This window comes from Euwallacea fornicatus, chromosome 9 (assembly GCF_040115645.1).
Source record: "Euwallacea fornicatus isolate EFF26 chromosome 9, ASM4011564v1, whole genome shotgun sequence".
In the NCBI taxonomy this organism is placed as follows: Eukaryota; Metazoa; Arthropoda; class Insecta; order Coleoptera; family Curculionidae; genus Euwallacea; species Euwallacea fornicatus.
This window is the reverse complement of record NC_089549.1, coordinates 1,714,940-1,733,859: the sequence shown is the minus strand read 5'-3', so window position 1 is coordinate 1,733,859 and position 18,920 is coordinate 1,714,940. Positions and strand designations below refer to the sequence as shown.

Sequence of the window (18,920 nt, the reverse complement as noted above, 5' to 3'; positions counted from 1 at the left end):
TACTTATCGATACTTGTCGCTGTGGGTGCTGATGTCACTTATCAAAAATGTTATAAAAATTTTTCGAAATGGTTCGAAGTTCCTTTTAAGTTATTTCTTTCGAGATCAATAATGGCGTTCTCTGATGGAGAAATGACCGATATAGTTAAAATTATGTGTTTTTATGAATACAATCTGATAGTTGTTTGGTTTCGGTTGAGTGGCCGGCCAGGTCTCCTGATCTACAGCGAAAACTACACTCATAAAAAAAAGTGAAATAAAAAATACATTGTAAATAGACTAATTGAATATGAACATAATCCCTGTACTAATAATTAAATGCACAATGGGTTTCATTGAAATCCATTGAAACGATCTCTAGATGTAGCAAAAAACACGTTTTTTTAAAGAACCTTGACGGTCAATACCGTCTAAACGAGAAACTTTTTTCCAATAATTTTAAACAAAATCTTAATGTATTGATCCAAATAATTCGATGATCTAGTTTTTGACACACATTTTCGGGACATCCTTCGTTTCTCTCCAAGGATCCCTTTGAGATCGACGTTACGCTATGTCCCAATTATAAGTTGTATTTTGTTTATAAAAATAGCATTTTACCGTAGTCAACAATTTCTATTACCGCCTTTTAACATTTTGTTAAATAAACCTGATCATAATGAAAACATTCATTATACTGCTCTTGAGAACTGCCTTATGAAATTCCTGAAATTCTCTCACATCTTGGCCCTTCTTTACGATGGGTGTGGCATGCAGACAGTAGCAGATCTAGGACTAATGGGGCTCCGGTGCGAAGCAACCTGAACTGCGGTTGAGAAAAGTAAAAAAGTCTTCAAAACTTGACGAACTTCGAGCAAGTTGACATTAAGATACCTGTCCGAATTCAATTTCTTTCAAGCACTTCTGCCATCCTCTTAAGTTAAAAATTATTGTTGAGACCCAGTAATATTCCAAAATATTATTTCTCGTTGTTCTTTTTTTTTCGTCAACAGGCATTCTCTAAAAATCATTGGCGTAACACCGCGGTATTTGCGGACGAAGTTTTTTAAATTACAAATCGTATCGTATTATCCAGGTAACTTGGTTTGCCTTAAAATTTATAGAGAAACTTTCCTTGTGGCACATTTCTGGACCATGCACTTTGAAGTACGACTTGTTAACTTCACCAAATGTTATATATATGTTTGATTGCCAACATTGGCATAACCTTGAGCATACGCCTATACAAAAAAAGCATAACACCCCTTCTTTTATTAAGACGAGAGAACAACGCTATCCTGCAGTACGTGCCAAATCTAAGGGTGGGTAACCCTCCAACCAGGCGGCACCTTACTAGTTAAAAAATTGTTTCTTTATTTAAATCTACCATAACTATTATAAAAACTTTAAAACATATCTGTTGAATAGATTCTACCAACATCAATCAACATTGCTGCGTGGTCAAAACTGACGTTTCTTGTTTTAATGCAAATTTCCCTTAATTCGAATTTTATTCGCTCTTTCATATTTAAAAATTGCACATTTAATGCACGAATATCCATTTATTTACATCAGAAAGTGACAATTAAATTTAGCATCATCGCAATATTTATTATCTTCAACCTAATTGGCGTAAATAATTAGGAGCCTTTATTTATAATAATACGATTTCTTTGTTTAAAAAATCACAGTTTTTCAATGTCTCGGTAACTGCGAATTTAACACGTTGATTGTTTTACTTCACATGATAGAGTTAAGACCTGCAATGATAAATTAACGCTCTGAACGCTGTCCTTACAGGGTAGTCAGGATTTGGCGAGGCGTTTGTCTCAAACTACCCCAAGAGCAACAAAGGAACGGCAATAGAAAAAGGAAAGTTGGCCATTTTACCCCGAGAAATATCTTTGAGTTAGACTGTGCAAATCTCTAACCTTAGTATGAGAAAACAGTTTATCAAAAACGGAAAGGTCAATAGGTATAACAAAGAATATTTTCATCCCTAATGGGACGTATATTGCCCATTTATAATCTCTCCCAACACTGAAAAAACTTAATAGCACCTGAAAATTTACCGCTTAACCCAGTTCATAAATACCATTTTAATAACAAGCTGAACTGTTAAAATTACTTTTGAATGTAGTCTGCTCTCAAGCGACGACACCATCGTTTCCCCCTCATTAGAATTTCGCTGTGATCACTATTAAAGTGTCATCAGAAGCTGAAGAACGGAAATCTGTGAGAGGGATTTCAAATTGATTTAGAAAAAGTTGCACTTTTTGTTGTAATGGTTAATGTACTGTGGGATCTATCCGAGAAACTAGCGATAATCTGCTGTATGAAGAGTGTTATTCGGTGAAATTTTACCAGACCTGCTATGCAGAGTAAACACTTTTTTCCGAGAGGAATATTTCGATCATGTTTTTTTGGCCCAGAGGCAAAAACTCATAACACTAGTGCAGACGATACTGGTTATTACAGGAATGCGCCTACGTTAAGTTAGCTTAAATTGAAATCTTGTTGCTATGTAGAGCAAAAAACTTTTGCCATATGAGTCAGCCAACAAATGGAATAAATTGATAAAAACGCCCATTCATTTTTTAATAAAGTTATAGTAAAATCACTTTCTGCAGGTGCGCAAGTGCGCTTATTTTTTCTTTTAGATGTGCCTTTATCCAAAAATAAAAGTTTCTTTTCCATATTTTTAAACTATAATGTAATTTTGGTTCACACATTGGTCAACACCATCATAGTTTCACCAAAACCATTTCTTATAAACATACATCTATATACTCTATATGCACAATCTATGAACACTTTTAGGTCGTAAAAATGATTTTTTCCATTACTAGCTTGAAAAACATAATTATTAGGTGGGATAAATGACTATGAAGAATGTGTTTTCTCCTTTTTTCTAAAACAGTTGAACCCCGGGTAAATAATCATTGTTACATTATCATTACATGGGTCATTATTACTCTTTCTCTACGAGTTGGGAACAGTTACAGAAATTTACTGTAACAGCAGTTTTAGTTAAAACTCTCATAGGAGATTTGTATATATGTACACTATCGCTCATATATAGAGCGGCTAATTAAAAATTTAAAATAAGCATGTTACCAAAAAAATATTCTTCTAGAATTGATCAAATATATTTCTTGTTTGTCTAAACACTGTAAAGGTTCAAATATATTTTCAGTACATTTTGTTTATGTCCTTTTTTCAGACTATTTTGTTTTTCCTAGAATTCATATGTAGAACAACCAATTTGTTTACATTATTGTATGATATCGATTTTACTACTCACAGTATCAACTGAAGATATTTCAAGATGTCAAGAGGCGTTCATTTAGTACGTTATTTAAAAGAAAAATCTTAGAAAATTTTGAAAGTGGTGAAAAGCCGCGTAAGCTTGCAAAAGATAACTAAATCGCTAATATGTGGTTTCTAACTTTAAAAATAGAGGAACCTTGGACGAATTCCAAAGTGAGACCGGAAACGAAAAACTCATAAAGTGGGGGACAGACGAATTAAAATGTTATCCATCCAGGTTCCGTTAAAGAGCAAAAAGAGGATACAACAAGAATTATGTATTTCTGTATCAGTAAATACCATAAAACGAGAATTAAAAAGCGCTGATGTGGCCGGCTTAAAGCCCCGATCTGAACCCTATAGACAACCTTTCGAATGAAATCGACAGAAGAATTCATGCGCAAAAACTAACCAATATATCGGATTTGTTCAATAAATTAAAAATACTTGGAAGTTAATATCTGAATATTATATTGAAAAACTGTTAAAGTCTGTGAACAGCGGACGTTGGAAACTAATTAAAAATAAGAAATATTGTACCAGATACTAAATAAAAGATTTAATTGTAAGGGAACGTATAAGAAATGTTTTAGTTACTCCACTTTGGACTCATGTTTTAGAAATCGGTTTTTCATTTGCAGTTTAAAAACATTTAACAAATAAATCTTGCCTTCAACATATTTATTTTTAAATTTAATTAATAATTAATGTGATAGTAATAATTACATCGAAGTCACGTGGTTATAGAAAAAAATAAAATTTAAAAAATTGCCCTACATATGAGCGGTACTGTACATGTGATCTTGTCCACTACTACATTTGATAAATTGTAATGTGTTTACCTAAATTAAGCGTGAATTCAATCCAGAATGTAAAAAGACAACGCGTCTTAAATCATCATTTCAACGGTGACGGCATTGTTGATTATCGTTCACAAGGTAAATAATGAGTCATATGCGTTTCATTATAAATAAAAGAAAAAAAGCTGACAAAGGGGACAAAACGTTTTTCACAGTCATTTAACACACCAATTGACGGTGTCATTTAATAAAGGCGTCCATAGATTTACCTAGAGCCTACAGATTTATATCAAAAATGATGTTGGCGCAAATAGGGTTCTCGTGTTTAAAGGCATTTTCCAACCTCTCCTGGTGATTTTCCCCTTCAGATGTTGTTTGTCTTTGTCTGCGAAGAAATTCCCAAAATAAAAGTCGAAACTGTAACAAAGGCACCCCAGCTATCGGTTGTAATTTACACAGAAGCAATCCTGGTTATTTTCATTCCTCGGTCGCTAATGATCCTTTCTTCTTGTCGTTTGTTTATTCGAAGCTACTGACCAATAACTTTAATCCCAATCTCCTTTACCAATTAACCAGCGTACAGACAAGTCTCACTTTTTATTTAATTCAGTCCCTTATCACTAAAAGAGTGGGTTCGATTTACGACCTGCCGACACATTGAAGTGAGATAACGACAGTCCAAAAATACCGGTGTTTCGTTTAATGGCATTTTAAACGGAATCGAGTACACTCATCTGTCGGGTTATCTTTGTGTTGTATCTCTTTTTAGAAGCCACGGTAGCGTATCTCTCGATAGCAGTCGTCTGATGAATGGGACTAGTTTTCCTTCGGGTTTACTCCCTTGATATATTTCGTTGTTTAAATCCCATGCAAAGAAACCAAAATCTTTTCACACAAAAATCTGCTCATAGCCTTGTGTGTTCATTAAGCTCCCATGAAACGAAACATCGCGATTACGATGGCGGACACTAAAGAAAATTACAAAGTTGGTCACAGTCACCTCACGATCTATTTCCTAACTCCAGGCGAAAACCAGCATTAACATCCTTTAGATAAGCCGATGTAATGCAGCCTCCAATAGATGATTGCAACTAGATTGGTGAGGTTGGTGTAATAACCGTGCAATTGAAGGAAAATTACCTTAAGCTTCAGCAAATTAGGTGTCCGAAATGGCTGTGATTATGCAAAAGCTTCTTGGCGCTCTGGAAGCTTATAGGAGTTGTTTCTACTTTAGATTGCTTTTGATCACAGATTTCTCAGGTCTCAGCGGAAGATCTTTGTTTGATCACCGGGAGTAATGAGCGCAACAAAGTGAATTGTAATCTAATGGTCTTTTACGCATTATAATTATGATGCGGATCTTCTTCAACACGTTTTGCTTCCTCTCATTCCGGTCTAATACAATTAACTTATCCATTATTTCCTTAGCGACCCATAACCAGTAGCACAGTTAGTCCTTCGCGAGCGACTCCATAGCGTCCATTCCACATTTATGTTCAACGTTCGCCGTGCTCTTAATACTAACGAGGACAAGACCCCAACGTCCATCAAATACTGCATACCTTATCCAAAGAGAAATAATCTCTTTGTGAACGCTATTTGAAAAATTTTCAAGTCAATTTACGTTCTTGTGGTACATGAACACATGAAAGTTCTAAAAGAGGTTCTGGCGTGGCAGTGTGTAAAGAGGACACCATCAACAATATTTTGCCAAATTTTCAAGCCGTTATAGGAGAAAATTTCCAATTTTTGGACGATGATGCCCTATCACATCGTGCAGAAATCGTTATAGATGCGATTGAAAATGTAGGTCTAGAACACTTACCGCTTCCGTCAAGATCGCCTGAACTTAATCCCATTAAACATGTGTGGGATATGATGTAAAGAAGTGTTGAGAAACATCGATCACGCCCTCTAATAATGCCACAATTTCAAGAACTTCTTCCAGATTTATGGAGAAATTTATCACAAGATAAACCATCTCACTGAAAGTTTGTCAAGACGATGTGAAGCAGCTATACATGTTAGGGGAGAACATACGACATATTGAATTTACAAGATGCAGTTTTTATGTTATTTTCGATTTTGAAAAAATTCATTAGTGTTTTTTGTTAAATAATTTAAAAAATATCATCAACAATAATTTGTTACTTATTTTTTGACAAAGATTATAAAAAAATGATAATTTCTGTTGCTACCTCTGAGCAATATCAAAAATATCCTAATTTTCTTAACTTTCGTAGAGCAGTTCATTTTCGAATCGCCGTTTCTTATGGACTTTTAAGGGCTAAGCGGGCCTTCTTAGAGATTTGCTTCCATTCGCGGAAATCTCGGGATTTCAAGAATAGAAATGTTGAATGCCATCAACTTCGTAGATGGAATTCCATTACCAAAAGTCCAAGTCATACTAGTATTGGAACATTACGATCTTCTGGAATACGAAAATCCATAAGTATAACGTGACTCAAACGCCTTTCTGGCTTATTCATTCGGTATACTAAATTTCTGTATTGAGGACTTTAGTTTGAAATCCGTCTTGGGGCCAATAAATCACTGGCGGGCTACTTGTTATGCAAAGGCCGAATGTCTTCGACTTCTTCTTCCCACGCGAGGTTGTCACCGCGTAAAGAAGGCCCGTGTCTAGAGATAGCACTACCGGACGGTAGCCGCTGATGAAGACATCACCGGAGCTATTAACGACGCCACCGAATTCTCGACACTTTGTATGTTAATCGACCAGTGTCGTCCGAATCGAAGAAGAATAGTGAAAGGTCTCTTGATTTTGCTTTTAACCTGTCCCAACCTCCTGCAGAGGAATGGCGATTCCATAATTTATTTTTGTAAACAAAGCAAACGTGCAATACCGTGTTGTGTTGGCATGTTGAACATGACATGGCCGTGCTCAAAAAGCTTTATAATGTGTGAAGATTTCATTCAGAGGCAACACAACACGGCAGCACGCCATGTTCCTGAACAACTTGTCTTTCGTTTTTCGTGTCTAATTTGAAGGCCGCCCCCGAACACGAATGAATACAATGAAAACTTAACGTTTGAAGCTCTATATGGAGCAACAAGTGCACAAACTTAAAAAATATTCATTTGTTCCCTTAAGGTTTTTTGTGGTCCAACGTTCTCAGCACCATTAAGAGAGCTCTATTCAGCTGTATCACTCTAGTGATCCCCTTAGAATCAATTGCGCTACTACTGCGATCAAAAAATAGGTTGAATTCATTTATAAAATCAAAAATCCTTATGTATTCATTCAAGTAAATTTCAACATCTTCAAAGTAGTCCCCGTCCCGCACCATGCCATCGTTTTTTTGCGATCCCCGAAACAGTCCGAGAAGTCATTTTCCGGGATGGCCTTCAATATTATCTTCGATCCGGCTTTTATCTTCACAATCGAGTCGAAACGGTGTCCTCAGAGCGGCCTTCTGAACTTGTTAAACAGCCGGAAGTCCAACGGTGCCAAATCAGGTGTATACGGTGGTTGCGGGGCAATATGGGTCGAGTTGTGGCAAAATGTTCTCGAAGAACCAGTGCAGGATGGTGCGGTGTGAAAAAATTGAGTGTTTTTGGAATCAATCGAGATTTGATGTCTTCGAAGCACAAACCATCTTTTGAAATTGTTAAAGTTAATCCAAACGAAACGCCCGTAGCGTCAGCAAGATCTCTAATTGTCAGTCGACGATTTTTGAGTGAGGAATCTTTAATTTCCTTGACGTGGCTTTCATCGGTAGACGTTGATAGTTTGTCCGAGTCGCAGCTCATCTTGACTTCGTTCTGAGCCTTCTGTAAAGTCTTTGTATTCCGTGTAAAATTTTTTTGCGACGCAGCCCTATCACCAAAGACCTTATATAACATCTACTGCAAAGATTAAATGTCACCTTTTTCGTCGCGGAAGTGCTTCGATTCAAATTAATTCCATAAGCCCAATTTTAATGCTGAATGGACGCCAAAGAGGATTTAGACACTCAACACAATCATTCACTTTTCTTCGCCTTAGTGAGCCAGATTTTTCTTCGAACCTCCTTTGGCCCATCCTGCTATTGCAAGGCAAATCACCTTTGACCATCACCTGGAAAGATATCTCTGGCTGAACTCACCTCGCCCGAAGGGAAATCTGAGAAGAGTCTGGCAAATGCTTAAATACGACAGATCGCTTTTATTGGGCCGAAATTTAACATTATGGTCTCAGTCCATCGTTTGTTTGCCATCCACGTATATCCTCTGTGTAATTAGGGTATGTCTGCACTACTTATGTAAAATTATTCAAAACCGGAGTTTTAACCCCAAATTTTTCCCCCGACAAAATCTAACTTCTATACAGAGGGTCTAATTTGCCATCGAGAATTCACATTCGAGTTTGGCAGAGGCCGAAATTATGGTAAACTCTTCGGGAATGTCTGCTTATACCGCATGAAACCGTTAATTCGGTGAAAATAGCAATGTGTCGTAATGATACAGTAGCGAGAGCTGAAATAATCGCTGGGATGTTATTTAGCATTTGTGGCAATTTGTAAGCAAATGTTCTCCCGGTTCGGTAGGATCGAGATTTGCTTTTGTTGCCCCTTTTTTAGGCGGAACGCACAATTTTTGGTTTATAAAGTTTGTTCTCAATTTCAATTTCCTCCCTTTCCTGCATATCGAGGGCATTAATGTGTGATCGGAAAATCTTAACTAGAGTGATAATATGAATATTAACGACAAAGTGGTCCTTTTGTAAGAATCTAAAGGAACGATATTTGCAAAGAGAGATGAAAACCCAATTTCTAGTTCGAGTTCAAAATGTCTACGCAGCAGCCGCTCGATAACGTAAACTAATTCAGTGCGGTGCAGAATGTCGAAATGTTCGCTTTAGCCGACGTGATTTAAATAACATACGATTCATTAAAGAAATGTTTAATACATGTAAGTGTATAACCGAATTGAACAAATTTTCCAATGGTGATAAGTATTTTTTTAATAAAAAAGAAAATAATTTGCGGTTTTAATCTGCGTAAATTGGCGCTTAGCATTGTCTTCCAAGGCCTGTGCGCGCAACGTACGAAGAACTAAAATATCCGCGTATGACACCTCCTTTCTTTCAGTCCAATCTAAAGCTTGATTAAAATCTTAAATAGCTTGTGCCTCAGCCACCACACTGCTAACTTCAATGGGAACGTCCTCATCGCCGTCCCTGTTCACGTCTTCCTCCCTATTAACATTATTCGCGTGCTTATCTGCATTCCATAAATTAATATCAACCACTGTTGGGATTCACCATTTCAAATGAATCAAGAACATTCAAAGGCGCACTGACAAGAACATCAGCATTGGACCGCAACTGTTCTCTAATTACGCAACATCTTCATCTTGATCATTGGTACAAAAGAATTTTTTCAAATATATTTGAATAGTTTACTAATTAACTGCATTCCGGGACATGTGGAAACTTAACGCAGCTTCTCGTAATGTTAACCGTCGCCATGGACTGTTTACATCATCGAGCGTGCACATTGTTTACGTTATCATGCAGTAGTACTGATTTTGTGTTTTGGTTAACGCAATATTTTCATTATCGCGTTATTACGTTATCGAGCGTCTGATATAGAAGTCTAGGAAAGTGCCCCTCGTTTTCAATTGAAACCCAATTTCGTTTATATTATCGTAACGACTTACCACCAACTCCTGTTAATTAAGACCTTCCAGCACCGTTCCCATTGTTGTGACACCGTCCCGTTCCACGAAGGAGTCCTAAAACAAACAGATGAACTAATAACTTCAGCTTCAAACACCAGATGTATTAATTAAAAATTGACAGCCTAATGTCTGTTAATATAGCGAGGAAAATTGATGAGTTTGCCGCATTGTTACTCTGTAAATACCTGGTCATTTGTCATTCTTGTCTTTACTGCTGTTTATTCGTATAAGCATTGTTTACTTTTTTATTATAATTTTTGAAATTAATATGCAAAGATCGCCCCAACAGGACTCAAAAGAAACTTGAAAATTTTAATTAATAGCTGGACGCTAATAACTGATTTAGTGGAAAGTTTGCCATCATGGAACTTGTTAACCGTTGCATGCAAAAGAAGTGAGAAACGGAAAGTAAGTATAGGGTATCACGTAAAAATCATTTCCATGATTTTGACAAATATCTGGGTATCTCGTGCTGAATGCATGACCTTTAGAAAATAGTAGCTAGTCATGACACTGGTTTCATGAATGGAACTACGATACTACACTATACGGTGTGCGTTTCGCTCAGTTACGTGTACAACGTGATAATGACGTAATAAAATCGTATCAACAAACACGAAGATGATTTTCATACATTCATGGGATACAAAGACCTCTAATAAGCTAATTTTAGCTAACTAAACGGATCTAGGTGATGGTGTGAGATGCGTGACTAGTTGTGTTAAACAGGCCTTAAGAAACCCCCTACTAGCACACTTATATAATAGTAGATTATTAATTATTATTGACTATTTGCATTCCTCTCCATAAACCTACTGAACATAATGATGTTCAGCACAGAAAAATCATCAGATGCATAACAATGCGTGTTATTATTTCCAGTAAGAGCAGCCGATTTTCATACAGTTAATTAGTTCGTTTCCTCGGTCTAAAAGCGCAATTTTCGAATTAATTTTTGCAAAATACTGTTAAATAGTTTAATTTTATGATAAATTTGTTTTTATTTTCTGCTGAACGGTCACGCAATTGTAATCTTTTGCTACCAATCCGGAGAAATAATGCATTTTTTAAACATGCATGAGCGCTAGTTAGAGATAATGGAAACCTGGAAAAGTAGAAAACCGAGCGATTATGTTTTAGATAGATATAAATTTATTCTGTCAGATTTGATTCGTACGTTTGCAGGATGCATGTGTATTGTTTTCCAACGGTAATCGGTTAATTACAGTAATTACCAGTTAATATGGATGTATATCTGGGCATATTTCAAATAGAGGGAAAGATATTATTACTAAAATATGAATAGTTCATGCGCAGAATGCCAGTTTCCCGACATAACCAGTGAATCGATCAGATGGGCACCCACTCTTAATTACAAGAATTAACTTATTAGACAATAATAGATTATTTTAAACCCAGGAAGTAAGCTGAAAAGGTAATTTTTATGGTAGCGAATGAATTAAAGATGACCTCGCAACACACGAATTGTTGCAATACACAGTTGATAACAGAAACTTAAAAGGGAACGCGAAACGACCGAAACAAGAAAAGATCTACACAGAGCATTATACAACGGTATAAGTACACCTCGTCAAAGTGAAACACGTGTTTTAAAAAGAACAATCAAACAACGCAGTTTTAAAGAAATTAAATAACAAAAATAAAATAAAAAATGTAACTAACAATAAAATTAACATTAAATCAAAAGGAAAACAAAAAAATGATTTTTGGATTCGTAAGACAGTCGAAAATTGCACATGATTTACAGTCTGCATCGGGTATTTCTAAGAAATTCTAAGGTTTTTCCAAGGGTTTGCCTCAATTTGCAACCTTTGAGAATTTCACGAAACACTGTTACACAGTAGTTATAGGGCTTTATTAGAATTACATTATGTTTTTAGGAGTTACTTTTAAAGTTTTGTTAGCTTTTTTGGCTTCCTGAGAAACTCGATTCGATTCGTCATATACTGGAAAACTTCCAAATATTTTTTGGATTCTTTAGAGAATTTTAGCGATATCCGTACTTGACGGACATATCCCGGCACCACATTAGTCGTGAACTATCGGAACTTTATATCCAGTCCCTTTTCCAACAGTGCTGGGGTTATTCCATCAAGACCAGTTTTTTGATTACTCCAGAGAATTTAATCCACCATTAAAAATTTAAAAAATTATATGGCAAGCAATTTTCAAAAATTATTCCTCGGTTATCTTTTTCCTCCAGTCTTGCCTTTTTCTCGTATCGTGCTTAATAAATGTAAAATTTGTAGATTATAAAGAGCTCAGGTAACATACTGCAAAAACCATTGGCGTGCCACCGCCCGTAAAGTTGTTCTGGTTTGTTACTTGGCTCTTACTTAAATTTGCGATTGGCACAGCCCTGTTTCTACTGAATTAAAATGCGAATGTGTTTCAAATAATACGTACAGAGGAACTTTTCAGCTTCCGTAGTATAAGACTCCATTTTGTGTTAATCTCAGCTTCACCATTCTCTTTTTCGTATTTTAGCTGTCTCGCTCTATACTGAAAAAGCGGGCTTATGTTCGTGAAGTGATACACTTCAGCAGACGCTCAAGGACGCAAATAATACTTTTTTTTTAGAAAAAAAAATCATATGGAATTTTTTTAGTGATTTCCTACCTACGACTAGTGGTGGTTTGATGGAATATACTGCGGCTAGAAAAATTTTTCTTTGAGTTTTCAATGTCCGCATGCGGTAGTCTTTTGGTCTGGCTGTAGGACAATTCTGCTTTGAACTGGAAGAAAAAAGATATATGTTATTAGGAAACGTTTTACAGTTGCCACAATAGATCGACAACAGTAATAATTACTCACAATCCAACATCATTATACCGAGTAAAAATTAAACTTAGCCGCCTGCCACAACCGGATCCCTCAACTTGTGTTCCCTCTAATTATAATCTCTTGGAGAAACTAAAACTAGCTATTACTTATTTCAAAGAATTTTTGGTTGCTGCAGTACGAATCCACACAAAAATGAGAATTTAATTCTTAGACCTCGATAATTACCTCCTCCTTGCAATAGTTCTAAACTGTCGCTTGGAAAAACTTTGAAACTAAATCAAAAGGAAAATCTCATGCATAATTCAGCGGGGCTTTCGAAATTGCGCACTAAATCATCAAAATTGGGTTGATTTATCGAGCTTACGAACTAATTTATTCAAATAAGACTCTATGGAACCCTTGCCGCATTAAGGTACAATGAAATCCGTGGAATTATGTTAAAAACGGACGAAATTTGTATACGAAGGGTAGAATTAAAATCGAATTTGGTTTTGTGGGCCTCGTATAAGGTCGTCAAGATTATTCATGGATCTGCAGTGTTCTAATTTCTTTTGTGTTTTGCCAAGACATCGTTAAAAGACCTGTGTAACTATAACTTAAAAGAATCCACAATAGGTTGATAATTATATTTTATTTCAGTCTCAAACCCACCCCTAAGGACGGCGTCACAAAGAGCAATCCCAGCAAACGACATCGCGAACGTCTCAACGCAGAACTGGACACTTTGGCCAGTCTCTTGCCCTTTGAACAGAACATCCTATCGAAGCTTGACAGGCTGTCTATCCTACGTCTTTCCGTCAGTTACCTGCGCACAAAGAGTTATTTTCAAGGTCAGTTTTAAATCCACAATCGAACTTATATAATTTATACGCCCCATAACATGAACTTGAATACCATAAATAACAATTAGCTTATGAAAATACTACTAAGATCCTTCTTTCAGCGAGTGTTTGGGTCTCTTCATTAACACAAACTGTTTGGGTACGATTTACTACGATGCCTTTTAATAACTCTCCTGACTTATGAGCATAATCCATTTGGGTATAAAGAAATCCACCTCGTGTGTTTTACGACTTAATTGCATCTCATGAGGCAATAATTGAATTTACGACTTTCTGGGTAAATAAAAATTAAATTTCAATCTGGACAAAGTTGACCTATCACTTATAATGGCAGTCGCCTATCACAAAGCGATTACCGAATAAGTTGGGCAATGTGATTGAGCAGTTTAATTTAATGCGGATCTTGCGTGCCACTCCAACTACTGGCACGAACTTACCCAGTTTTACATCTGGGCAAATTCGGAAGGGATATGGTAACGTGAAAGTTGACGGCGTTAATCACATTATACTAGAATCAGTAATCGGTTTCAAATTAAGACATTAAGGAATGATGGTGCAAATTGTTTTCAGTTTGCTAGAGTTCCATGATTCACTGCCATGTGCGTGGAAGAGCACATATCAAATGTTCCAAGTGAACTTTTGAAAAACCTCTAGATGCTGCACTGCCCAGTGCGAGTTCCCATATAATTGTTTTTTTGTTTGCTGGTGCATCCTCCGTTGTATCTGAACTTATTTTGAAAAATTCCTACAGATTCACAATGCTATGTAGCTATTGTAGGCTTCGTAGTGGTTATGAACTACTCGGTCCTTTCTCATCTCAATGTATCTCTACTTCCTATCCAGATGAAATTCCATATTGCTCCTATATTACTGTCTAAGTCCACTGATTTGTTCCAGAATTTCTTCTGGAGTTTTGGTTTTAGACTAAGCTGAATAAACAAATTCAAGTTTTGAACTTCTGAAATTTTACCAACTGATCTTTACAAATTTAAATTTTAGAAACAATGTCTTCGTTCAAAAACAGCTTATTTTTGCACTGCTTTTTATCCACTCTGCATATATATGTATATTCAGATTTCAGTTTCTCCATCCTAAAGCTGTCAGGGCTATTTCTGACGTAAATTTTCTCATAAATATTTAACTAAAATTAAATAGACCGTTTTAAATTTCTTGAATACTTCAGACTCGGGGCCAATGTTATACCTAAAAGCCTTCACATATTGTAAATATATATTGGAAAAACTTTTAGCCTATCTCTAAATTAATTTAAAAAATATCTTTCGATATATATTGCTCATTTCTTGAGTATCTCCCCTTATTCTCCAAAAATTTGCTCAATATAACCTCCTCATATATACGAATACCTTTGCGCAATTTTCTGTTCATCAATGATTTACTGTTTTATCTCCTTTTTCCTAAATTTCGAGAAAGATACAATAATTTCTTATTTTTATTTTCCTCATTTTATATTCCAAATTCCTGCATAAAAAAATTACTTACTTCCAAGTAATGCTTAAAATTCTTACTTGCTCACACAATTTAAAAGAATACCTTCTCCTTTTTTCTTTCTTATTATATTCATCTCTTATTTTTCTTTTCTTTTAACAAAATTCTTGCTACGATTTTTTTTCTCTCGCAGTATTATCTTTCTCAATCTCCTCTCTCCGTTAGGGTGGTAAATTAGTGGTACACATTACTACCAATTGATTTTATTACTTTCTTATCATTGGAGCCCAATCTGCCACTCATCTTATACCATTGAATTGCTCATCTTCATCAGTTAACGTTCAAAAACTACTCAACGTTTTGAACAAAGAAGGGTCGTTTACTTTTTCCTATGTTTCTTCTCACGTGGTCAAATTCTCAAAAAGATATAATTATCATCTCTTTATTTCAGCACATTTTTAGGAAGAGAAGACACCCATTTCCTCTTCATGCACGCCCTAAATTTACAAAATACTTTGATCCCATTTAGCGTTTCTTCTTTCCAATTCTCTTTTTTCTTTTTCCTGTTTTTTTTTGACTTCTCAGAGAATTTTAAGTTTCTTTTGACATTTTTTACTTTCCGGACTACTATTTTTCTATGAAACTCTACTCTTCTTTTTCGAAATTAAGGTACCATACTTTCTCTGTTTATGTTCTTTTTTTCAGAAGCATTTGAAGAGAAGCTCCCACCACTCTTTTCTTCTCTTCGTATCTTTCTATTCTTCTCCTCTTAGTCCCTTTCATTTGTTGCGTTACAAAATATCCAGGATGATAAGATGACTGTTTCCTCAATATCTGAGTTTATGCCTGCTTGTTCTCTCTCACAATTTCCATGCAACATCTGTATGTCCATATCTCTATGAACTGAGTACTGTGCTGTGTGTGCCATCTTTCAATCACTTGGATGCTCAACATCCTCCGTTCAATTTTATTTGAGCGCTCTATTTCTTTTATGAACATGCCCCAAACTTTTTCTACACCGTATGTTCAGCCGCATTATACTGTCCACTGCATAATTTTCTATTTGAATACATAGAAAAATAATTACTTAGCTCCGGCTAATCGTTGAATTCAAATAGGTTCACTTCGTGGGCAACCGAATTTATGTTAATTAGTGGTCCCCCGGTCCGTACCTGACATCATTCTCATTTGTGGTTTTTTCAACTTAATCAAGGAAAATACCCGCAACTGGGTTTGGTCAACTAATTCCACGTGTAAAAACGTGTAATTTACTGCGCCAACTGGCAACAAGTGTACAATTTTTTATTACAACACTTCTGCCCATTATAGTAATTAAGCAGAAAGGCGTATATGTTGCTATATATGTATGTATGTTTAATTTTATTAAGTATTTATTTAAAAAAGGGGAATTTTATGAACGATTATACCAACCACACCACTGTTTCCATTAACCTAATAATATTGTGCATTGAAAGTAGCAATGGTTCTGCAGGATTGCATTTGATGTTGGACCGTAAATGGAAAGAATGGTGAAGCGAAATTTACTGTGAAATTAATCACTTCTTTCAATGGAAGAAACGGGCTATCGAGCGCATGGATAGAAACGTTGGGGGGCGGGCACGTTCCTATGGAAACAAACCGAAAAATGAATGTCTTGGCAAGGATGGAACTGGGACTGTCTTTCCTTGAAAAATTTCTCCGAAACTTCCATGATATTCATGGATTATTATATTTTATTATGAGCTTCCACCTCAAACTCTCCATGAATTATCATGTAGTAGTGCACTTACTTGAATGTGTTTGCACCCTTGTACAAGTGCCCCTATTTATTTCCTTCACATTCTCTAAACTCATCGATTTAGTCCATGCGCCGTATGTCCGCGCTTCCTCTGCTGCATAATTATAGGGAGGAAGTTCCCCCATCCCCTTGGCGCCTACCTCACCGGAAGGTTAGCACAAGCCCTTCGATTTTGCTTTCTAAGACAATCGTTGGGTTAAATTAAAAATCAATATCACGCTTTTGCGGACAAATTTACCTTTTTTCAGTTTAATGCGAATTCATTGCAGAGGTGTGTCACTGATAAACTACACTTCAGAGACCAGTAATCGAACTTGGTTTGCACTATTTAAGGGTTCAAATATGTATGAAAACTACCCCTCTAATCGGTCGCAAATGATAGGCTATAAATAATATAACATTTTATTTAGGATTGTCCACTTTTCCCAACACGAGGAAAAGTTGTTAGATGACGTGTAACGGGCGTCAAATCAATCGCGTGATATTGAACTATCATCATTTATGGGATTTAAACAAGTCCATAGAGTGCTCACAGAACAGCTGTTCAATGTCCATGTTCGATCATGTATAGGGCTGAAATGAACATGTCAAAAGAAAGGAGCAAGGACTTTCTTCACTGGATGAATTCATAAGTACCTACGTATACAAGGTGTTGCATCACCGGACCATAGGATAATAAATTATTTAAATAATGATTATTTCAATTGCGAGATAATTCACTTAAAATCTTAAGTTCTGAGAAAGTTATAGATATTGGAGAAAAAATCACTGCTTGGAATTCTAAGTGCAAGTGAAGAGAAGCAAACGTGGCATTAATATGCAAACTTGCCAGGAGAAGATAAATATAAAAGAATAGAAAATAAAGCGTATTCCCATAAACACAAGAACAAAATTAAAAATGAAAATTAAAGTGGTTTTAATAGAGACAAATTGAAGCTAATGGTTCGCACTCGTAATGCAGAATATGGATTGGCACCAACGAAGGTGAGGGTGAATGAGACATAAAAACGTATGTCTGAGAACAAACTTAAAAGTTGCATTTATAATCCAGGAGATTGTGAACAGTTCTAACCTACACTAAGTATATGCTATTCCAACTTATAGAAATTTAGGCAGTGTCATGAATACTAATTTTTTTGTCTGTATATAAATAATGTACAAAGATAGTGGCCGATCTTGACATATGAGAAAACTAGTAAATGACAAGTTTTAGTAGATATGTGGTGAACTTCTAACCAACACACGATTAATAAAATGACATTTGCCGCAATTCTAACCTCATTCACATGTCATATTCGACTCAACAATCGACAGTGACAGCTCGTTATTCGTTATTTATACAGAGGCAAAAGCTTTATTTCCATGTCTCTGCCCAATTATCAGTGAATTGGAAGAGCACATATGAATTTTCTGACTCCAAAACGTTGACTGCCATACAAAAATATTTACTACTTGTTTTCTCGTAGCTGCGGCTTTTTAAAACTTATATAGCTGTATCACGACCAAATCGTCGTTTCTCAAAGAATTCCATCGACCCAAACTTCCCCGTGCTCAACAAATTCCTAAAGCAACTTATATTCTAGCATGCAGTTGTTGCTACGAATTAAATTAAGACTAGACTCTTCAGCTCATAAACTTCCAGGAAAATTAGCTCTATTGCATGGTTAATACTTCCAACTGAACTGCGGTATCGAAACACAGTAAATTACGTGAACTTTGTTGGAGATACCTATTAGAAACCGATCCCAGTAGCAGCAATTTCAGGTGGAAATTCGGACTAGGAACGGGCCCTAGCACGTGGCTTCCTTGACTCATTCCCAGGGCAAAATGGAATCGTAGCTATAACGTCAACGAGGTTTTACCTTTAGATTCCAGGAAAATCAATGAATATGAAACACCTATTTATATGTCTACGGTCTAAATTTCTTTCAAGACCAATTTAAATATTTTAAAAAAGACGAGGTTGCGTTTTAGGTAGAAGTTTTGATTGATGTTATAGGAATGTTTGATGGTAAATATGTAGCGATTTCTCTGGGGGTGAAAAATTGAAACCTTTCCTGGAACCAGCTATCATAACTTAAAGCAATACGATGCACCATTATTCATCGGAAAACACCTTCAGGTTTTCTCTATAAATAAATCGTCGTCAATCTCAAAGTTTCTACATTTGGTGGCGTACCATCGCGTGCAGGTCCGCGACTCGGGGATATTTTCGCTGGTCACGCGATCCGCCTCCGAATTTCTGCTTAGTTTATACCC

At 36.0% G+C, this 18,920-nt stretch overlaps 1 protein-coding gene and 1 long non-coding RNA gene across 3 annotated transcripts in view; one reads left to right on the top strand and one right to left on the bottom strand.

Moving 5' to 3' along the window:
- LOC136341055 (uncharacterized) overlaps window positions 1-12,522 on the bottom strand; it is a 45,776-nt gene extending 33,254 nt beyond the window's left edge. The window contains exons 1-2 of the long non-coding RNA XR_010732428.1: window positions 12,411-12,522; window positions 9,750-9,824 (exon numbers count right to left, since the gene is read on the bottom strand). This is a non-coding gene — a long non-coding RNA (uncharacterized lncRNA). The remainder of the gene's footprint in view (window positions 1-9,749; window positions 9,825-12,410) is intronic.
- The window catches only part of ss (spineless), a 136,707-nt gene that overhangs the window by 86,827 nt on the left and 30,960 nt on the right, over window positions 1-18,920 (top strand). For both annotated transcript variants that reach the window (XM_066285611.1, XM_066285610.1), the window contains exon 6: window positions 13,215-13,405. In XM_066285611.1, the coding sequence (XP_066141708.1) occupies window positions 13,215-13,405 (191 nt within the window). The remainder of the gene's footprint in view (window positions 1-13,214; window positions 13,406-18,920) is intronic.